The 22632-nt window shown below is 46.6% G+C and overlaps 3 protein-coding genes across 3 annotated transcripts; 2 read left to right on the forward strand and 1 right to left on the reverse strand.

Annotated features, from left to right (window-relative positions):
* The first annotated feature begins 3819 nt into the window (after nucleotides 1-3819).
* LOC133913608 (probable galactinol--sucrose galactosyltransferase 2) lies at nucleotides 3820-8174 on the forward strand. The gene is made up of 10 exons (XM_062356799.1): nucleotides 3820-4139; nucleotides 4277-4524; nucleotides 4642-4732; nucleotides 5211-5259; nucleotides 5434-5525; nucleotides 5604-5714; nucleotides 5824-6535; nucleotides 6627-6694; nucleotides 7150-7284; nucleotides 7367-8174. Exons 1-10 carry the CDS (start codon nucleotides 3949-3951, stop codon nucleotides 7971-7973), a joined length of 2304 nt encoding a protein of 767 aa, XP_062212783.1. The 5' UTR covers nucleotides 3820-3948; the 3' UTR covers nucleotides 7974-8174.
* Nucleotides 8175-9177: 1003 nt separating this feature from the next.
* On the reverse strand, nucleotides 9178-10890 carry LOC133913609 (uncharacterized). Its single transcript, XM_062356800.1, has 2 exons — nucleotides 9914-10890; nucleotides 9178-9597 (listed from the first exon to the last, which is right to left on the reverse strand). Exon 1 carries the CDS (start codon nucleotides 10888-10890, stop codon nucleotides 10309-10311), a length of 582 nt encoding a protein of 193 aa, XP_062212784.1. The 3' UTR covers nucleotides 9178-9597; nucleotides 9914-10308.
* Nucleotides 10891-15447: 4557 nt separating this feature from the next.
* Nucleotides 15448-20151, forward strand: LOC133913610 (uncharacterized). The gene is made up of 12 exons (XM_062356802.1): nucleotides 15448-16325; nucleotides 16423-16477; nucleotides 16555-16657; nucleotides 16726-16843; nucleotides 16917-16988; nucleotides 17064-17120; nucleotides 17481-17605; nucleotides 17990-18596; nucleotides 18851-18968; nucleotides 19059-19108; nucleotides 19448-19588; nucleotides 19711-20151. The coding sequence occupies exons 1-12, from the start codon at nucleotides 15675-15677 to the stop codon at nucleotides 19975-19977; spliced, it is 2364 nt and encodes a 787-aa protein (XP_062212786.1). The 5' UTR covers nucleotides 15448-15674; the 3' UTR covers nucleotides 19978-20151.
* Nucleotides 20152-22632: the final 2481 nt, after the last annotated feature.

Consider the following 22632-nt stretch of genomic DNA (forward strand, 5'->3'; position numbering starts at 1 on the left):
GTTCATCGGTGCATGCAGTATAAAAGGATAGAGTAGATTATATGCAACGGACAACAGAGAGAAAATGTTAAAACCCTAACTGTGTATATATTTTGTAGTGGTAGCTGACAAATATAGAGAGAGTGATAATCGTGCGGTTGAGATGCGCCACGATCGGACTCTGTTACCCGTCACGATCGGACTTTTAGCCAACACGATTTCCATATATTTACCTGTTTACCCACGCAGCAAAAAGAGTAAAACTACAAAAGGAAGTCACACATGCGTAAGCAACTAGATTTTGACAGACCATTTATGCAGGTGCCACGCGCCCGCGCCCTCTGGCGAAGCGAGGCGAGGTACACGTGTGTTCTCCTAGTACTCTCATCCACACATGCTAAGTAGGGGAGTAAGAAAATCTCTTTTAAGTTAGTCTCCATCCACCTTCACTCACAATATAGACTAAAAAGTACACTCTCACCTCTATATGGCTGGATTTTTAAAATTTATTTAGAATTACACAAATATAATAGACCAAACCCATATATTCTAATACGTATTGTACTCCTACTATTATACTCCGTGTAATCACCTACATAATGAGACAGACCGGGACGAAGCCAGAGCTCTAGAGACTTGAGTATACACTCCAATATATCTAGACATAAATGATACATATGTTTAGAATCAGGTGATACAGAAGATGTAAAATTTAATAGTTAATTAACTAAAATTTTATTTTTTCTCGTACCAGTGCACTTGGATGGGCGACCGTAGCTTCACCCCTGAGACAGAAGCACAGTGCTATGGGCGAGTCATGTTATTTACAGCAGTATCAAATTTCAGAAAATAGTTTACAATTCTGTAATGCTGATTATTTGAAGTTGTCCAAACAAAATGCTGATTATTTGATAAAAAAAAATGCTCGGTAATGCTGAAAAAATATTCTCAACTTCACACCTGCTCGATTTCGTAGTTGGACCATTTTGAGTTGCACCGTACCGAAACGTTCAATCCCTGTGACATGCGCCCCAATGATGAAGTGAACTGATAGAGGTCGGCAATGATCAACTTCCCCGGCTGAAAACGTCTGGCCCAATCGAATCATACACAAGTAACACAAGTACGTACGTCGTGCCGGTGACGTGTCTGCGCCCGTGTTGTTTGTATGAGTAGAATATCATGGCTCTGTTTGCTTCTTCTTGGCCGTCGGCGTGGGGAGGAGCAGAGGTCGCCGCAATCAAAGGAGATGAGATGGAATCTTTTGTATGTGTTATTTGTATCTTTCTTTTTTCTCAGAGATCTCTTCGCGAAAGTGGATATAATTTGATGGTTTAACCCAATTCAATCCCTTCCGGAAAAATAAATAAATATATCATGGCACCATCAAATGTCGATATCAAAATTGGATGGTTGGTAGGGGTAGTTGTACGCTTGTCCATATGGTATCAAATATTAGTTTTGCACCGTGTGTATTTTATTAAGATTAAATTTTCTTTTAGTGATATATGACGTATCTGTTGATAGTTAACTTCGTCAATTTTTTAGCTCTATATCTTTAATTTTTAGTAAACGCTATATAAATACGTGTGAATGTATACATACACCTACCAATTATATTGGTGTTTCTAAAGTTTCTTGAAAAAAAATAATGGATAAGAACTAGGCCTATATCTAGCCATCAGAGGCTAGGCCCTATTTGAAATTCATGCACTTGACAGAACTTTAGAAAAAAGTTCATAGTTTATGCGAAATCCTACAAAGGTCCAGCATCCCAATTTCCAAACCAGTGTCTTACGTTAGCAGTAGGTGTTTAGAAACTGCGTATTTGTCCATCTTTTTTTCATAAAAGTACATGATATTACCTAGCACTGATCGAATCTATTTTATTATAACAGGATAATAAGAACAAATTCGATCGCAGAATTGTACAATCAATCCTTCGTGGGACCGAATTCAACATACACCGCACAATATCCTCCTTTTCTCGACAACAATATTGTGGCCAAGTTGTAATGCATGAATGGAATATGATTCCCAGCAGGAGACACTCAAATTAAAGGATTGGTTTAGAACTAAAGCTAGTTGAAACTGAAATTAACGAGTAGTACGGATGAAACCTTATCATGTCAGACACGATGCTTGATCAGAGGAACAGGGTCAACAGACAGACACTCCTAATGGAGATTGATATAGATATAGTATCTTAGTCGAATACGACCCCAAAAGGCACGTATAAATATAGATTGTTCAATATTGAGTTATAATAATAAGGATTTATCTATTGTGATTTTTTATCTCCGTATTGAAAAGCTTTTTCACGTAAATCCGTACCTCCCAGTGTTCAAATTCCATAAGACCATCTCCAACGGTTTCTCTTCAAAGATCAGAATCTCTTCACGACGGTATTTTTATTCCTTTCAACGCTCCAACGGTTTCTCTTCACGGTTCCTGTCATGAAAGGATTCTCAGTATCATTCCCTCCAGGACGAGATTCTTTATACTTTCACTTCGCGATTCCTCTCGAAGTGAAGCTGTTGGAGATGAGAGGAAATAAAGGGATTGGGAATGGAAAAAATAATCGGGAAGCGAACGAAATGAAGTGAATATAGTTGGAGATGATGTAACAATAGATTTGAATCATGACCGGGACGAGTGTTAGGCGCTGACAGTTGGCGTGTACTCGTGTACCAACTGCCAAGAAGATGGGGGCAGACGAGTGTTGCTTGTCAGAGTGAAAGATGATCGAGGTTGATTGCATGGAAAGATACAGGCTGAAACGGAACTAGAGAGACGTTCCTCGATGAGTGAAAGATGCATGATTCAAATCGCTCTCTGGACTCGCAAACCATGAAAAGAAATCGCTAGCTGATGAATATTCAAAAGGTTTTGTATTTAGATGATAGTCAGATGCAGTGGTTTGGCCTTTGTGGTCGACAGTGTAAACGGCGCAATGTAGTACTGTAGTACCAAGTTTTCAGTACATCGGTGACTTCAACTTCTCTTTGTTGTACTAAATTTGTTCAGAAAACCATTCTGGTTTCTCCAGAGAATCTGCAAAAAAGAGCAAATATTGCCTGAAAATACAATAAAGCACACTCCAAATTAATCTTCGACAGAACGACTCCCAAAATCACTCACAGTCACAGCGAGTTGACAGGACACTAAAATACTCCAAAATCTGGAACAGATCATCGCCTGAACGGAAGGCTGGAACATTCAGCTCTGTCCTCTGGATCCTTCACGAGAGATACCATCAAAGTAGCCGACGAAATTCTTCGTCAGGGCCCACAGATCAGCCACACCTGCCCCCGATAAAATACTGGAGAGCCGGTATATTCTCCAACCATCTCCGGAAATCCTCAGAAGGTTTTAATAATATTAATTTAATAGAAAATTATAAAAATAATATGTATTTTCAGAATTGCAAAAACAATACCTTATCGATAAATCAATTAGCAATAGATACCAACAAGTGCTTTATTTCCGACTAGCTCCCCTGTGTCTCACCATATATCGGAAGGCCAATTGCCGATAGATAGCTTGTCGATTTTGTAATTTTCGAAAAATATATATTATTTTATAATTTTCTATCAAATTAATATTACTTTTAAAAAACTCGAAACCCTCGTCCGGAGGAAACGAGAGAGGAGAAGATATTTTCCCTTCCCTCCAGAAGCAAGGGGTGAACGGGTGAAGTGAACGACCCAGACCAGGAGTAGAAGCGTCTCACTTTTTACCATTTCCGGCACGCCACGTGTCCGCCCAGCACGGCGCCTCACACCCCCGGCCCAGCTATATAAGCCCCCTCCGGGCACCCGCCCTCCTCCCTCCAATCTCGACTGCGAGGGCCGCTAATCAACGTGATTAACCGGTAGTAGTGGTGCTACTATAGCTTTGTATCACCACGCTAATTGCTAATTAAGCGCGCGATTAAGGAGGAAACATTTCCGTAATCGCTCGATCGAGATGACGGTGACGCCGAAGGTCACGGTGGGGGAGGGGCGGCTGGTGGCGCACGGGCGGACTATCCTCACCGGCGTGCCGGACAGCATCGTGCTCACGCACGCCTCCGGCGCGGGGCTCGTCGACGGCGCGTTCGTCGGCGCCACGGCCGACGAGGCCAAGAGCCTGCACGTCTTCACCTTCGGCACCCTCCGGTGAGCACCACCACCAGCTCCTTGTGTATGTTCTTATTCAGCTTGACTAGTTGGTTGGGATTTGGAAAGGGTGGCGTTTAGTCGAGAAGAATATATGGCAGCTTCCGGTTCATGTGCATCGCGTGCATTTGTGGCAGAGACCTGCGGTTCATGTGCTGCTTCCGGTTCAAGCTGTGGTGGATGACGCAGCGCATGGGCACCTCCGGCCGCGAAGTCCCGCTGGAGACGCAGTTCATGCTCCTCGAGAGCCGCCCGGGCAACAACGACGCCGACGATGACAGCGGCGAGCCGGTGTACCTGGTTATGCTCCCGCTGCTGGAGGGCCAGTTCCGCGCCGCGCTGCAGGGCAACGGCCGCGACGAGCTGGAGATCACCCTCGAGAGCGGTAAGCATGTTTCACGTGAGCACAGCTCGGAAAACCTCGCTCTGAGACTGACGACTGATGCGCGGTGGCCGCGCGCCCACGCCGGCGATATATTTTTTGGGTGTGCGTGAGCTGCAGGGGACAAGGCGGTGCAGACGGCGCAGGGGACGTACATGGTGTACGTGCACGCCGGGACCAACCCCTTCGACACCATCACTCAGGCTGTCAAGTGCGTTATTCTTTTCTCCGTCTCTTTCTCACTCCCATGCCGACTGAATAACAGCAGTAAAAGTTTGTAAGAATATTTTGATGTCGTGAAAGCCGGGGTAATTTTTAAGGGAAATATAGAAGATTTCCCTTCTATGAAATTGGTAAGAACGGGCGTTGAGCAGACTCGAACGCAAGTAGCGTGGACGCAATAACGAGTGCTACGCGCAGCTTCTTAAAGACGGGTAATTAACCATATGGGAGTTGCTAAGTTTTAATAACGGTGAAGATTTAATAACTAATAAAAAACTGATTCATAAATGAATAATATTTTTTTATAATAGAAATATATAGCTTTTTGTTTCATGTCAGAAAAAATCTTTATAGATTAAAAGATAGATGGACGATCGGATGGTGTGGATGGACAACACGTAGAGTGAAATAAAAGTTGATTGAAATATAGTAAATCCGTGACCATATTTGTGTAAAAATATGAACAGGGTGGTGGAGAGGCACATGCAGACGTTCCACCACAGGGAGAAGAAAAAGGTAGGGGCCCGTTCCGTCTTAGCTTTGTAGCTCGGGTCACTCATGTGACCAGTAGCTCTGGCCCTTGGCCTTTTCCGTTTGGCTACGCTGCGCTGCGCTGCGTGGCGAGCCGGGCGGTGTCGCTTTGCGGGAAACTGACTGATGTGTGCGGCCGGTTTTCTGGTGGCGGTGCAGCTGCCGTCGTTCGTGGACTGGTTCGGGTGGTGCACATGGGACGCCTTCTACACAGACGTCACCGCCGATGGCGTCAAGCAAGGCCTCCAGAGGTAAAAGTGAATTTGTGTTTCTCAGGTTTTGATTTTACTTCAACAGTTTCACATTCTGAAATTTCGCCATGGCTGCAGCTTGGCGGAAGGCGGCACGCCGCCGCGGTTTCTGATCGTCGACGACGGATGGCAGCAGATCGGCAGCGAGAACAAGGAGGAGTCCAATGCCGTCGTCCAGGAAGGCGCGCAGTACGTAGCATCAACATTGCCAAACAATTGAATTGATTCATCACTCTAATCAACTCCGATCAACAAATTTAAGCCGAGCGCGTGGGTGAAATCGATGACAATCGTGCAGGTTCGCTAGTAGGCTGACGGGGATCAAGGAGAACGCCAAGTTCCAGAAGAAGAATCAGAAGGACGACAACAACAACAACGGGGAGCAGAACCAGAACCAGGACCAGGCCCCGGGGCTGAAGATGCTGGTGGAGGAGGTGAAGCGCGAGCACAAGGTGAAGTACGTGTACGTGTGGCACGCGATGGCGGGGTACTGGGGCGGCGTGAAGCCGGCGGCGGCGGGGATGGAGCACTACGAGAGCGCGCTGGCGTACCCGGTGCAGTCGCCGGGGGTGATGGGCAACCAGCCGGACATCGTCATGGACTCGCTCTCCGTGCTGGGGCTCGGGCTGGTGCACCCGCGCAAGGTGTACAGCTTCTACAACGAGCTGCACTCGTACCTGGCCTCCTGCGGCGTCGACGGCGTCAAGGTGGACGTGCAGAACATCATCGAGACCCTGGGGGCGGGGCACGGCGGCCGGGTCTCGCTCACGCGCGCCTACCACCACGCGCTCGAGGCCTCCGTGGCGCGCAACTTCCCCGACAACGGCTGCATCTCGTGCATGTGCCACAACACCGACATGTTCTACAGCGCCAGGCAGACCGCCGTCGTGCGCGCCTCCGACGACTTCTACCCGCGCGACCCGGCGTCCCACACCATCCACATCTCCTCCGTCGCCTACAACACCCTCTTCCTCGGAGAGTTCATGCAGCCCGACTGGGACATGTTCCATGTACGTGCCATTCACCTTCTTCTTGCCTGCACTACAGTGATCTTGCTCTAATGAAGGTGTGGCTGATCCTGGCTGGTTTGTGTTAACGCAGAGTCTGCACCCGGCGGCGGAGTACCACGGCGCGGCGCGGGCGATCGGCGGCTGTCCGATCTACGTCAGGTGAGCCACACAGCTCTGAAACAAAAACAACTAAAAACATCGTGGAAAGCATTGAATCTTCGGTCGTTTTCGCGGCGTCGATCGCAGCCAGCCGGCAAGGTGATCCCTCCAGAGAGGGGAAACTGAATGATTGGATTGCCCTTGGCATGTCAGCCAGTGCGCGTCTCGCCGGCGCCAGCGGGGCTTTTTGTCGGGCTGATCCGTTCAGGACATGATTGGCCATCGCCATCTGGCATCAAGCACATCATACGCGGCCTTGCCTTACACAGAAGCAATCAGCAGCCTCAATACGACTCGCACTGCACCAGCCGCCAGTGCGCCGTGCCTATCGAGAGCAACAGGACGGCTACGAATTTTTGTTGTCACGTCCTGCGCGCCTTCCGAGGAACGGCGTTCGAGTTGTCTTTGTGAACTGACTTGTGATTTCTGACACTGTTTTCTCGTGTCTCTTTCAGTGACAAGCCAGGCAACCACAACTTCGATCTGCTCAAGAAGCTCGTCCTCCCCGACGGCTCCGTGCTCCGCGCGCAGCTCCCAGGCCGCCCCACCCGCGACTGCCTGTTCGCCGACCCGGCACGCGACGGCACCAGGTAAGCAGACCAACACCATATCTATCGGCAGAGCACCTGACGTGATCCATCGTTTCCGGCTGTAATGTGACTACCCGCGCAGCCTGCTCAAGATATGGAACGTGAACAAGTGCACCGGCGTTGTGGGCGTGTTCAACTGCCAGGGCGCGGGCTGGTGCCGCGTTACCAAGAAGACCCGCGTCCACGACGCGGCGCCGGGGACGCTCACCGGGTCTGTCCGCGCCGAGGACGTCGACGCGATCGCCCACCTCGCCGGACCGGACTGGAACGGCGGGGCCGTCGTGTACACCCACCGGTCAGGGGAGCTGATCATGCTGCCCAAGGGAGCGACGCTGCCGGTAACGCTCAAGGTCCTGGAGTTCGAGCTGTTCCACGTCTCCCCCGTCAAGGTCGTCGCTCCGGGCGTCTCGTTCGCGCCCATAGGGCTGCTCAACATGTTCAACTCCGGTGGAGCGGTGGAGCAATGCGAAATCCGCGCTCCCGAAGGCACCGACGGCACGGCGGCTGTGGTGCTCCGGGTCCACGGCTGCGGCCGATTCGGCGCCTACTGCTCACAGAGGCCGGCGCGGTGCACGCTGGACGCGGCGGAGGTGGAGTTCAGCTACGACGCGGACACGGGGCTCGTCGCGCTCTACATCCCCGTGCCGGAGCAGGAGCTTTACAGATGGACTCTCGAGATCCTGGTCTAGGAGGCTTCCCTTTCGAGCTGCTGTGATTGTGCTTGCCTGTGGGTATTCTTCGGTGGATTAACCACTACGTGTGTGCGTGTGACATGGAGAGGCGCGTGCATGAAATGGAGGCATCAACCATTCATGTGCCCTCTCCCTAGAAGAATAAGCTAGCCCTCTGTACTGCATTGCTGCATTTGCAATAAACGACGACTCTATGTATGCGTGCTACAGATCTTGTATTTGTGCTGCTGCAGTACTCTGCTGTGTTCGAACAATGTCTTTGCGATGTCAATGCAATGGGTGTGATTAGATCGACAGAGCAGCATGTTGAGGGCATGACTGAAACATTTTCTCCCACCTTCCATTGTTCCCCAGTGCAACAGGCGTTCCAACATGTACAGTGAGGGAAAAAAATTATAAGGTCCGTCTATCCCACAAGGCCTCGACATGTGTCTCCCACCACACATACACACGTAGACCGTTAGACTGTGGATAAATGCCTCATGGGGTCTACACGTGAGACTGATTTTATAAAGTTTGCTTCCATACAATGAAACGTCTTTTCACCGCATCTCTGTTACTTGCTTCTGAATGAATTAATAAATCCTAAAGATTTCAAACATACCGAATAGATAGCATAGAAACAACCACCAGAAGTCGATAACAATGTGCTACGAGGATCGCAAACCATCCATATTTGCTCCATAGTAAGAGAATCACCTGAAAATGGACCCCTTTTACGTAAATGGTGCAAATTCTTTGAGGAAACATAGTAAGCTCTTAAAGAATTCTCAAATAAATTTATAGCTGTAGGTTCGTATCATTAAAAAAATTCAAGAACAAATTCAATCCTATTTGAGAAACAAAGAAAGACAAATTGCTAGTGTCACTTTCTTTTTCTCGCCAGTGGGATAGAATTTGTTATCAAAACTGCTCATACCTACAGCTACAAATTATTTGAGAATTCTTTTAGATCTTCTATATATGGTTTCCAATGAATTCGCGCCACTTTTAAAAACTAGTCGTCTAGTCCTTTTTCTCTTTATAAGCACCAACAAGTCCAAACATTTTAACTACCGACTGATAGCCATACGCATCGAGCTTTCAACCCAGTAAAAGACAATGATCAAGCTTCACCCATCCTAAACAAAAACACAAATATATAGGAAAGAAAGAATTAGCATATCAGGCAATGCACATACAATAGATTAATCGCAAGACATCTCCCCAAAATATATGGTTTTTAATAACAGAACTACGTAGGGCACGACACATAGACCAGGAATTGATAAGCAATCAGGTAAATCCATGTTTCACAAGTGCACCAGGGACAAGCACAAATAGGCTACGATAAATTAAAGGAACGGAATAATAAACATCGATGGCAACAGCGAAAAACAAAGCCCCCAAGCAAGCTTGGCACTTGAAACATGATCCCAACAAGTAAGCAACCTCGCAAAAAGAAGTCTAGATCCAGTAGAAGATGCACAACTGTTGTCTTTTTTTTTTTTTTTTTTTTGAAAGGAAGCTGGCAGGAGCTCTGCCCTTCAATCAGATAAGAGTTTTGGGATGTCACATCCCTGTTTAGCTCCTCGCACTAACTGTTGTCTTGATGCCTTTCAGCCCTGACTTTAATTCCTTACTGCCAAACAAAACAATCCATATATTAGACCGGTGATAGTGCTCGCAACACCATGTTAGCTAGAACACCAAAAATTTACACATGATAACACATGATAACACCATGCCCATGTTGGGGCAGCCCGGGTGGGGGCGTGGGGCGATGTGGGGATGCCTAGCCTATGCGGGATACAGGCGAGAAGACAGGAGTCGTGCCTATCTTAAATCGACCCACTACGTATTTTTTTATTAATAGAGATGTACGTAACAAATAAGTCCATAAATTCAGTCAGTATGAATCGCACAGTTCATACGAGGCGGTGTAGTAGTGGAACAACCTGAGCAACCGCACGATTGCTCTTGGGCATCTGCCCCAAGATGCTTGGCAGCTTCCTCCTGTGTCTTGGTAGCTTACTCTGGCCTGGAGGAGGATGGCACTTCGTGAAGAAATTGCAAGGCGAGACAACATGCCCAATGGTATGGTAGTGGCGAACACGTCCGGACCACAGGAGGTTCTTGCTCCGCATGTCAAAGCTGCAGATGCAATCTGCCTCCACGAGACCCCTCATTCTCTGGCGCATTTTCGGCAGGAGGAGGCTGAGGGCACCGTCCAGCATCAGGATAGGGTACTGGGGCTCCACGTCCCTCAACTCTGCATCCACGAAGTCGACTTGCTTCCCGAGCTCTTTCCAAAGTATACCCTTCTCCTCCTTCCACTCCCGGCGACACAGGCCTAGAGTCCACACCTTACCATCTCATTGCCACGATGGCACCGGGGGCGGTCGATGCAGATGAACTTGATAGAGCCCCCAACGCAGCCCATGGTCCGGCTCATCTTCACCGGCTCCGTCAGCTCATCCTCGTAGGGGATCTCGTACCCATAGGGCGACTTGATGAAGTCGAACTCCACGACGGAGTCCCTGGTGCGCAGGTCGCAGTAAGCTAGGCCTTGCGAGAGATCGGCCCAGAAGACCTTGCCTTCGAACGAGAACATCACGTCCGCCGAGAAGGGCCCAGAAAGCTCAGGGAAGCGCTGCACCTTCATCTGCCACGGCCCGGTGCTGTCAGACGCTGGGTTTGTCGCCGGAGAGCACACGCAGAGAAGACCCCGCTCGCCGTCGAGTTGGGGGCAGAACTTACGCGCAATGAGGACCAGCTCGGGATCCCGGCCCTCGGCGGTGCGCCCGGGTAGGGGCGTCACCGTGTAACAGGCCACGAGATGATCCGGTATGGTCGAGATCATGTAGAGCGACGCGTCGGTGGAGTCGTAGACGAGGTAGTAGAAGCGCTGGCTATGGCGCCGTGGGCGGAACATCACGACGAGGACGAGGAGTTGCTGGTTCGCGATCTTTTATGGAGACGCCGAGCTCCGCTTCGAAGCGCCTCGTCGCTCAGGCGGATGGACAGGGAAGAGGTGAGATCCGGGTAGTCGAGGCGGCGCACGTAGAGCGTGAGGCCTTCCACCAACTTCTGGCCGTGCTTCCCGCATCCGTAGGCCATCTTGCTAGCGCACTTGACGCTTGCCCACTCTTTCCCCGGCGTGCCGGTGAGTTCGTGAAGAACCAGACGGTTTTCCAGCACCATGAAGGCAGACGAAGGCCAAGCCGCATCCATGGCTGAGGCCCGGTGCTGGTGTGGAGGAGGGGCTCGAATCGATCGGCTCGGTGCTGGTGAGGGAGAACAAAGTTGTGCAAGACGCGCCCGGAAAGGAGACGGGCGCGGCACGGCACGGATCGATTTCAGTTTCAAACGGAGATCCGTCGGATGCGGCTTCACGCGGATCGTGGGACTGGTGGACGGTAGATGTACTTCCTCAAGAAACACACCGTGACAGCAACGCGTGGATCCGGTGCACGCTGAACCGACTCTATTTTTTGTCTTTTTTTTTTTACTCTTCATCACTGAATACAGCTGTAGTATCTGAACATGAACGCGCGCGCACTCACCCCTCACACACGCACCCACTCCACGCACACCTAACGCACGCACATGCTAGCCCTACAACTACACACAGCTTGAAGAAAGCGTCCATCCAAAAATCACCAGGACCTATCAAGAATCCCGTAGACGACGAGCACGTCGTAATCCTTTCTGTAGCACCACGCCGGAGAAGCTGGAGAAATCCAAAATAAATCGGAACTCCCGTGCGACAGCTGGACTTAAAGGCCGGCTGGGTTCGGCACAACGCCGGCGCCTTACCATCGTGCTGAAGGCACGTTCGCGACTCTATTTTTGGTTTGACCGACTCTATTTCGCACGAAAATTAGGGACTCCCTATATGCGGCCCGCCCTACAGTTGGCTTCCTTTAGGACAGCCCATGTAGCCCATTAACGGCTCTTCACTGAGGCCCACCAACAAAGGTATTTTTTCTTTTTAATATTTATTACTATGTAATATTTTTATTGATTTAAGATTTGTACTTCTTATATGCATTCCCCTTGCTCAAAATTTTGAATGCACTACTTCAATATTTTTAAAAACTAGATTCAACATTTTGCAAAAACTAGTTCCACAGTTTGGATGACTTGATTCAACATTTGTCAAAACCTAGTTCAGCAATTTTGAAGCACTAGTTCAACAATGTTGCGTGAAAATGTTGAAGAGGCATATTCAAAATGTTGTTTTTTTAGAAAAAATGAAAATATATTCATATTGGATCTCATTTGTTGTATTATTTCTAAACAACAGCGTGATTCAAACAGATTCAAAAATAGACTTACAGATCAAGAGAAAAAAAATCATTCAAAGTTTAAGACTCAAACTATATTCCCACCCACCTCACCCAATCAGATGGCGACACGTGTCTTGCAGCTCCGACCCACGTGCTCTCTGCACACCAAGCAATTGCATCTGTTCAAGGTCTTATGTGCACGAATCTCAAAGCACACTAACCCAAAGCTCTTTTTGGTGCACTACGTATAAGATTTTCATAAAGTTACTCGACTCTAAAAGGCTCGTTCAGCCCAGCTACAACCCTTATTGGACGACAAGCATGCAGGATACGCTGCCCCACTTGCAGGTTTTTTTGTTTGTTTATTTTATTTTTCCTCTTTATTTTCTGTTATTTTCCTTCCCGATTTTCTTCTAATGCTTGTGCTACTAATTACTCAACGATTGATCTTTTATATGCCCTGAACAATTTAAAATGCTCAAAGTTTGTTTCCGATGTCTAAACAGTATCACACTTGATGTGACCATGCCACCTTTGGATACAACAACTCAAGTTGAACACAAGGTGAGCTCGTTCCTAGGTTCTATAATGAATTTATGGATAATCGGTTGTTGGCTAATGACGACAATTTACTTGTAGTTAGGGAAATGGTGAGGACGATGCACACTCCGAAATAACACTTTTTACAACCCCTACATCATCATCTACAGTATATTGGACCTAGATGCGCTAGTATCAACACTAAGCTTGGAGTACAAGCCCATGCAAGCCCAAAATTTACCTTGGAGACAACCTGAAAACATAACTTTTCAAAAGCCATAATTCTTTCATCCGAATGTCAAGCCTAGCCTTAGCGAGCTCGTCGACGTGCTTCCACTGCCACCTCACTCCTAGGTGAGTCACCACAAACCGCAAGAAAGCAGTCGCATGTCCCACCTTGGTGAGACAAGCAACATCGCTGCCCTCTCCTTGTCGAGGAAGCCAGCTAACAATGCCAGGGGCAAGCCAAAACCGCCATGGACCACCTTGGTGGCATGGAGGGCCAGCGCCAACTCCAGCAACATTGCATCGCCAACGGTCAGGAGTCGCCACAAATCCGTTATAATGGATCACAGTGGCCACCAAGCCACCACACTGTTGTCGTGTCATTCACCGCCTTGGCGGGCCGACCAGCTGGTGAGCGGAGCGCCACTGCCCCATCAACCTCCAGAGAAGCGGGTGTGCATGCGCACTAGCACACCACTGTTGCACCACGCCCTCAGGGAGAACAACGAGTGCGTCGGTGCGCATTGCACCGTCACCATTGACATGCCCTTTGGCCGGCCAATGCGCACACGTGTCAACCACTGAGTCGCATGTTGAACCGCGCCCTTGGCGGGTTATCTAGAAGGCGTGTGATAGGGCAGCCGCTGTTGTGTTCCTCCTCTGAGCCGATGGGTGATATTTGCTATCGCACATGATCTTATGCAGCCAGTTTCCCCAAAGGAATATTGAGGTTATTGTTCAAAGGAGCCAAATGATAGCTGATTGCCTAATAAAGCATCATATTACTGTCACCAATCAAGCCATGAGCTAACTAAATGTTGTGAAGGTAGAAAGATGGTACGAGGAAAAATATAGTGTTTAATTGATTGGAATAATAAATGCAATAAAGTAAATGTGTAAGGTAAATTGGACTTTATGCAATAGTTATAAAGATGGGCATATGATATTTCAGATCATGAGATAGGTCTAGATAAATATAACTATAAAAGTATTAGAGTAATGTAATGATAGTGTTCCGTTTTTGTTGACGCAAATAAGACACCTTATTTCATCTTCTAATTTTCAGACAATAAACATGGAATTCATTAACTTAAGGACTCAACTAATGCATGACCGTGCATGCTATAATAGTTTAGCATGCACACCCCCATTAGAAAAGCATCCCTAATTAAGAGGCCACTATTTCTAACCAACTTACCTGTTGAGTACACGCGGAGTGTGCAAACAAAACATAAGAATGATCAATATGTTATTTCTCTATTCACCTAGCCAAATAAAGTATTTTTGTTAAAAGTTGTAAGCAAATCAGAATGGACTCCGAAGCAAGTTGGAATAAATGTGCAAGCAAATTGGCATGAACTTAGAGATCATAAAAAGCAAATAAAAAAAACAATTGTTCTGGTTAAGACAATAGAACTTATGTTTAAGATTGAAAAGAGCCAAAATCAACGTAAGATTTGCACCTAGATAGTTGATTATGAGAAGCACAATTAGGATGGCTGCAAACAAAATGGCAACGCAATTTGATGTATTTTGTATGGCAAATTTATAGCAGTGCATGGACAGTTTGGTAGAACTATAAACAAACCTAAAAAGTAATTTGATTTATTTTTTTTGGTAAAATTGAAGCAATATATAAGAAAATCGATACAATATGCAAAAAGCAAATCGAAAAAATAGAGAGATGTCACCGCTAGTGATGAACCACCATTTTTGTCTGTCGGATCTATGACCGTTCCTTGGTGGGGTGCTCCAGTGACGCCCGACTTCGCTTTCTTTACCGCCCACTGTCAGGATTCCTCTTGTTTTGGTGGGGAGGAGAAGGCATGAGGGGATGAAGATGTTGACGGGGAGGGGAGGCGACGACGAGGTTGTTGGTAGGTGTTATAACTGCTTTTTGAGGACGTGGTGTCGGGGTGGGGGCAGTAGAAATGGTCAATGATAGGGGAGGCGATGCCGAGGATAAAGGCGATGGTGCAGTGGTCGGAGCCGGACGTCTGCTTCTGTTGCTATTGGTGTCACTGTAGAGGCCAGCGGGACCATAGGTCGAACTTCGCCATGAGACATCGCATGTCCTCAAGTTGATCGACCACGGCGCACACATCGGTGCGAGGGGGCCCGTGACGGATCTGTGGCGGAGGAAAAGGCCACTAGGGAGGGAGGCAGCCGGACGGGGCTACCATAGGAGGAGAGGCGACAAAGATTACGTGAGGAGGATGGGAGGGTAGAGCACCACTCGAGCAAGGGAGACGAGGCGGAGAAGGGAGTGACGAGGGTGTTGAGCCTTCTAGAGGAATATATTTTTCCAGGAACAGCTACCTGAAATCCAATGCCTACTTTTGGTAGATTATAATGAGGTGCCACATCCTGATTTGACTATCTTTTAGTAGATTATAATGAGGAAGAGGGAGGTTGGGGTGAAAAAGGAAAGGCGGCAATGACAGAGATTTGAAATCTGTAGAAATTATCCTTAGCTGTAATGATAAGACTCTATAATTTTAATATGACCGAAAAATCTCGCGCGAAACCGGGCAAAACTCGAACCTTCTCCCGCGCGCCGTCTCTATACTCCCTCCCCATCTGAAAACCACTGGTCTCTTCCACCCCAACCTCCCTCCTCCTCGCCGATCCCGCGAAGCCGAGCCCTAACCGAGGCGGCGCCATGGACACGGAGCCCTTCGACGAGGCCGAGCTCCTCGTCCTCCCCGCGTCCTCCGCCGCCTCCCCTCCTCGCCGCTTCAAGCGCCTCAAGAAATTCTCCTCCCAAACCACCACCACCACAACCACAACCGCTGTCACCACCACCGCAACCCCTCCCGCCGGCTCCCCACCTACACCTCCATCGCCGCCGCCGCCGGCGGCATCACCGGGCGAGAAAACCCTAGCTCCGCGCCCGTCACCTCCCACCAACCCCTACCCGCCGGCGGCGGCGGCGGCTGCGGCGTCAGATGCGGGTGCTCTATCCCCGCTACCCCATTCCTCTCCCAACCCCGATTCCTCGCCGCTGCCGCAGACGGACACGCCGGATGAGGAGGAGGATGACTGGCTCGACCCGCTGTTCTCCGAAACCGGCGCCCCCACGGGGTGGGATCCGCTGGGCGCGCCGGTGGAAGGGGATGGTGGGGACGAGGAGGAGATGCTTGGGGGTGGGCTCATCGAGGAGTTGCGGAGGGAGACGTCGGCGAAGAAGCGGCTCGACATGGACGGAGGCGATGGGGAAATGGCCGCAGGGATGGAGGCGAAGGGAAAGAGGAGGAAGAGGAAGAAGGATGCGCCCAATGAGTCAGCCCGAGGGGAAAAACTGTCTGGGAAGGTAATTGGCCATTCTCTCCAGTATTCTGGCTCGTTCTAGTGTTCATTTGAATTGCTGGGAGGTTTTGTTGATGGACGGTGTGGGTTGATGCGCGCAGGAGAGAAGGGTGCAGCTTGATTCGATCCACGCCGAGTCGCAGAGGTTGCTGCGAGGTATACATGTCAACTGCACGTGTGTTTAGAATTTAAATGTTGAGATTGGTCTTTATTCTTATGTCTGTTCGTTGTAGAAACAAGGAGCGCATCGTTTAAGCCGATCATGCAGCCAGTTTACAAGCCCATCTCATCTGTCCTGGAGAAGATCCGCCTTCGTAAGCTGGAGATTCTAAAGAAGTAAGTTGTTTGGTTGTTTTTGTGAAGTTTCCTGGAGAATACTGCAACTTTCTTTACTACGGTTTCAGGCCAAATACTCCTATTGAAGATAATGATGCCTCGTCGGAGCCTGTGAGTGATTCTGCTGAGCATTTGGATGTGCCTCAGGTTAAGGAAGTGTCCACAGATAACAAGGATTTGAGAATTGTAAGTCTTCATTGGCGTGGCTAGATTGATTGTGGTAGTCTCCATAAAACTAAAAGCTGTGCTGTTATTGCAGGATGACGCTGACAAGGAGTTTGGAGCAAATGGCCATGGCCTGGATTGTTCTAACAGTGTTCCAGAGGATGAGGTGAGCATTGCTTTCACTTTGTTTTATTTGCTGTTTGGTGCTCATACGTGTCTGATACGGTTGCTTTTCTTGCAGGATGCTTTGGATTGCAAGAAGGATCTCCATAATTGTGGTACAGAAGCTTCAGATGAGGTAGGATTGTCCCCTTCTTCAATTCTGTTACAATTTGCAGCAACTATTTGGTCACAGATCATAATAGGAAGATGTTTTAGCTATATGCAACAGTCTCCCATTTTATTTTGTTACTACTTCAAGCAATTATTATCACACACGCAGTCAAAACAGCAAACAAGCTACCCAGTAAAGTTTCGTCGCTGTCCATTGTGAAGTAAGGACATGAGATGTTATGAATTCCATGGTTGGCAAATCTTATAAAAAAAGAATAACGATTTCTAAACAGACAATACATTTGCAATTATAAATATATCAAGCTCCTCATACTTTGTCTGTAGTAAATTGCTTGTTTAACTATCAATTGCTTGATTCCACCAGGAAATTTCTGATAGATCGCAAGAGAATCATGAGGAGAATGCCCAGTCAAGTGACAACCATAACAACTCAGTAGATCAAACTCAACTGCCCCCCTCTTCAAGCCCTACCAAGAGTACAGATGACACGTAAGTGCAACACTTCTCCCGTATATTTTTTTTCCTTCTACCATTCACTCTCAGTTGTTCACGACAAGCATGTAATTATTGTATATGTTTTAGCTGCAGCACCAGAGCCTATTAGTTTTCTCCCTAGCCTTGCATGGCATTTGAAAGATTAAATTGAAGCATTATGTGAACTGTACCAACTAGATTTTAGCAATGCAAACCAGTTTTTGAGGCCCTGTCAGCTCCACCATAAACGTGCAGTAACTTCTTACTGTGTATTGTAATTTGACTAATAATTGAGGATAGGTACAGACCATTTATCGTTATGAATATTTGTTAGCTCCAAATTTTCATGTATGGTCATGTGATATAATATAAAATATTGTCTTGCATTTTATGTCTCAGTTCATCAGAAGATGAAGAAGAAGATAATGATAAAGAGAACACTGGTCCAAGCACTCAGAAAAATGATGTGAATATTCATGAACACCTCCAAAGAGCTATTGGAGGAGGTTTGTGTCCAGATGATGTAATTCTGAAGGATTTTCTAGATGATGAAGCGGAGGAGGAGGATGATAGTGACAATGACATGATGAGGTTTAAAGATAATGAAGAAGATGATGGAAGCGATGAAAATGAGGTGTTTAATGATCTGATAGCTGCTGGTTACGAAGAAAAAGATGCAGATCACGAGAAGCGTAATGAACTCCACCAGAAGTGGCTTCATCAACAAGATGCTGATGAAACAAATAATGTCTTGCAAAGGTTGAAGTTTGGTCATCAGGAGCAGAAAAAATTAATAGATGAAGATGAAGATATAGAAGACGGTGAGGATGAATCAGAAAATGAAATGCCATATGATTTAACTCCAACAAATGTTGTGCGACAGAATTCTGAAAAGGCAAAACAAATGATTGCAAAGATGTTCACAGACGATAATGATACTTATGAGCACTCTGATGATGAGGAAATAGAGGAGCATTTAGCTCGTCAACGTATTTCAAAGCGAGAAGTAAGTACTAAGCATTGATATATTGAATAATTCATCAGAGTACACATCATTGTACCACTATTCATGGTTTTGTAGGTATGGGTGTACTTCTGCTCAATGTCTGATAGATGCTTGATGTGGTATTAGAATTTAATAATTTAGCCATTATTGCTAGTTCTTTGATCCTTCCTTGCCATGCTACTAGTACTGAACTACTTATTCATTTTGTGCTTCAGTCAACTAATCTGAGAATGACACAACTTTTTCATGCATAGGTTCATAATAATTCATTCATCTCTCCGTTGGAAGATGACAGCTCAAGGGAAGTATTTAGTCTAATAAAGAAGCTCAATATCGCTCCTCAGCCCAAAAGGAGAAGCAAGCAATCGACATGTAAGGATCCCCTCGTTCCAAATTCATCTTTACCTCCTAATTGATTGAAGACTTGTTGAATTGCTAACGGTTGTTCCTTCATTTCTCCAGCAAATCATGAAATGCCTATGGCTGGAAGGAACAACAACACTTCTTCAAAGGTAAGTGACTATCAATACCTGTCGGTTGTTATACTACTTACGGATGAATGTTTACTAGCTGAAAGTTTGTAATGTGCCATGCTCCTTCATGTGGCAAATTACTCGGCTTGAACTTCTGTAACTGTTAAGCACTATAAGGACAATTTGGACTTAATATTGATTTCTTTCTGACAGTAACTTTAGGCTCTCTATTAATCATTGTATGCCCGCACACGATTGTACTGCTATTTCAATCATTTCATGGTCCTCTTTCTTTGCAACTATTATATGAGATTTTGGATAGTTAGTTTGTTTACGCTTGTTTGATCATCAAATGACATTACTATATATTCCTTGCAGTCATCTTTTATTGGCCGAACAGCCAGTGGTTCATCGACATCTTCTCACAGATCAATTTATAGAACCTATGTATTTGGTCGTGATGACAGCAATAGCAGCAGTAGGAGCTGCATGTCTACTTTGGAGAGTAATTCAGAAATGGTTAGTTTCTTGAGAAACTTGATGACCCTGTTCTGTTCATGAATTTGAACCTGCTCCGAAGCATGGCTTCTGTTTCTTATTTTCGGGAACGCTCTCATGTGCTTCTGCTTTTAATCCTACAGGATCAGACCAATTCCAGCCAACCCAAGAAAGCCAAGTTCAGTAGTTCACAGCCAAAACCAATGGGGTCAAGGACAAATTCAGAGAGTGATACGAGTTCGGGTGTTTCCCTATTTGAGATCCTGCGTAGGTCTTCTTCAGTTACTTCTGATAAACAAGGTAACAGCCGTCAGGAGAGCTGTGCTACGATCACGGAAAGTCAAGCTGTGCATCAGTTCTCAGCATTCAAATTACCAAGGAGGTTTTCCAGGGTGGGAGCAAGAAATTGACGGTCTCCTTCCCCAGCTAATCCTTGCTACCATTCTCGTGTCTCGTCATAGTATGTTTCTTCTTGTGGGGTTTTAACTCTTAATGTTATGTTTTATCCATATGCTTTGGAGAATGTATATTGGATTTTCTGTAAGGCCTTGAGCCGAATATAATGTTCTCTTTCATGTTCTCAATGGCAATGCAGTCATACCAAATGTATGGTTGGATCCTAACAATAGCTGCAGCATCGTGATATTTGAAGCAAACGTTTTGTACTGGAGTGTGAAGTTTTCAGAGCATGGAGTATATATCTAGCATCAGCATTTCTCTACATCGTATTGCTGCCTGTATTCTGTCACGGCAATGCGATTGGTGGGCCTGAAAACGGTAAGGTCAATCACTTGGGCCGACTTTAGGGCCCATAACGCACGCTCAGGATTTCGAGTTTTTTTTTATATATATATTTTAGTAAAAATTTAAATAAATAGATTCCTGGTAGATGTATTTGCAAAATTAGGCGTCTGCAGCCCTCTGAGAGGCCGGTTAGGGGTTCTAACCGTCTCCTGAGAGGGCGGGTACGGCCTGCCCGCTCAGCCCGACGCCAGGGGGCGGTAAGGGGTCCTCCCCACCCGTCGCGTCGCATTGCCCGTCTGGCCGCCTCTGTTATAAAAAGGCCGAAAAATGGCCAAAAATTCATAAAAATTTGGAAAAAAAAGGAAAAGTTGAGAAGAGAGGAGAAGAGAGTAGAGGAAGAGAGGTCGGCGAAGCCCTGCTGCATTTGGGCCGCGGATTTGAAGGAAAATTTCGGGTAAGTCTCTTTTTTTTTTTTCCTTTTTATTGTTGTTAATTAGTGCAGTAGTAATATATGACATAGATTTTAGATATTTATGATCTAGGGTTTAGAAAATTGTTAAATTTATTTAGAAAATGGTACGATAGCAGTTCGATATAGAATATTATTTTTCATATATTATTTTTAGTATATTATTTGTAGTATATTATTTTTAGTATATTATTTGTACCTTTGGACGTAGGAGGCAACAATAGATGATGATTTGCGAACCTAGAGTAGCATTTAGAAATTATTTTATCCGATAATCAGAAATATAGTTTGTTGTCTTAACATGGGTTATGTTTGTGGGTGTTTCCAGGGATGACAGATAAATTAATTTTTCAGATATATTATGGTGATGGTGAAATTAGGTACGGTCATAACGGTGTAGATCTGTCTGGATTTTGTCATGTCATGAAGGGGCTTAGTAAAGCTAATGAGAGGACTATTGTGGGTGTGTGCAAATAGCTCATGCGGTTTTTTCAACTGGATCCACAATAATATGAGCTGAAGTTGAAAGCTGTCCTGAGCCGTGCTAGTCATGGATACTTTGGTGAGCTTGTTCCCATCGAAGCCACATCAACTTGGAGGCAGTATGTAGATATATGCTGTGAACGTGGCCTGCCGCTTGTTTTGTTAGCTGAGGCGTACCTGAAAGATCAAAATGAGGTGAACTCTGTAGAAGCAGTAGTAGGACCAAGTGAGGTAGTGGAAGATGAGTCAGAGGCGGCTAATGTAGGGTCCAGGGAGGAAGTTGGTAATGTTCCAGAGCTGCAACCGATGGGTGTAGCTGATGAAGGGGAGCACATCCCTAGCATCATTGAGGATATGGATTTGGAGGATGAAGAGTTGGAGGAAAGCCTTGCCCATGGGGATTCGTCTGATGAGGAGGGTAATGCTCTAGTTCCTGCAGAGTGGCGGGATTATGAATTTTCGAAGTTGGTGGTTAGCGAGGTTGACTGGACAACGTGGTAGTACCATGAGAATGAGGTGTCACAAGGTGCTATGTACCCTACAAAAGAGACAGTTATTGATGCAGTGAAATTCTGGTCGTTGTCTTTTCGTAGGTAATTCAAGTTTGTTAAATCAAGTAAAAGAGAGTATGATGTGAAGTGCTTGGTACCTCAGTGCCCTTGACGGGTGCACGTATTTAGAGGGAAATGGGTAGACTACTGGCAATGCTCAATAGTTAAGGAACATAATTGTCACATTAAGGAAATAGAGTTCGCCCACTGAAACCTGTCTTCTGCTTTCATTACAAATGTTATGTACGGAGAGATTGTAGACAACCTAAGGTATGAGCCACGATCAATAATCCGTGCTATTGAGCAAAGATTCCAGTACACAATAAACTATGCGAAGGCATTGAGGGCAAAACAAAAGGTTATTGAGATGAGGTTCGGTACATATGAAGATTCATATCACAATCTACCTCGTCAATTAGCCATAATTTGTGCAAGAAATCCAGGCCCCACATCGCGTCGACAACGGAGGCATACCCGGTGCATTGGGATGAGGACGCCGCATTAGCAGTAAGTAACTTTTTGAAGTCCGTAGTCCATATTGAACGAATATAATCGTATACTATAATTGTTCACTTCTGTTCGTATCCGCAGACAGATATCCTTTGTGATGTAAATAGGGATGCAGCTATTGCCATGGACCGCATCCGGCAAGGGCACCACCTAAGTGCATCGGATGTTGCGAGCTTCATTAAACGGGTTTTTGACAAGACGACGCGCGCCTTAAAGCTCACCTCCTGCCGATCTACCACAGATGTAACAGGGCCGCCTCCCAGGTCGAGTGGTCTACACGCCGAGTCGCCTCGGCCGTCAGACGTGCA

The sequence above is a fragment of the Phragmites australis genome, chromosome 3, assembly GCF_958298935.1.
Source record: "Phragmites australis chromosome 3, lpPhrAust1.1, whole genome shotgun sequence".
NCBI classification, from domain to species: Eukaryota; Viridiplantae; Streptophyta; class Magnoliopsida; order Poales; family Poaceae; genus Phragmites; species Phragmites australis.

What these genes read in the sequence shown, in the direction of transcription:
- LOC133913610 (XM_062356802.1), top strand. Translation starts at nt 15,675, where the DNA reads ATGGACACGGAGCCCTTCGACGAGGCCGAGCTCCTCGTCCTCCCCGCG. An exon ending in ACAACAACACTTCTTCAAAG is followed by an intron (nt 19,109 to 19,447) that starts GTAAGTGACTAT and finishes TATTCCTTGCAG; the next exon opens with TCATCTTTTATTGGCCGAAC. An exon ending in TGGAGAGTAATTCAGAAATG is followed by an intron (nt 19,589 to 19,710) that starts GTTAGTTTCTTG and finishes TTAATCCTACAG; the next exon opens with GATCAGACCAATTCCAGCCA.
- LOC133913608 (XM_062356799.1), top strand. Translation starts at nt 3,949, where the DNA reads ATGACGGTGACGCCGAAGGTCACGGTGGGGGAGGGGCGGCTGGTGGCG. An exon ending in GTCGTCCAGGAAGGCGCGCA is followed by an intron (nt 5,715 to 5,823) that starts GTACGTAGCATC and finishes ACAATCGTGCAG; the next exon opens with GTTCGCTAGTAGGCTGACGG. An exon ending in CCGGCACGCGACGGCACCAG is followed by an intron (nt 7,285 to 7,366) that starts GTAAGCAGACCA and finishes CTACCCGCGCAG; the next exon opens with CCTGCTCAAGATATGGAACG.
- LOC133913609 (XM_062356800.1), bottom strand. Translation starts at nt 10,890, where the DNA reads ATGTTCCGCCCACGGCGCCATAGCCAGCGCTTCTACTACCTCGTCTAC.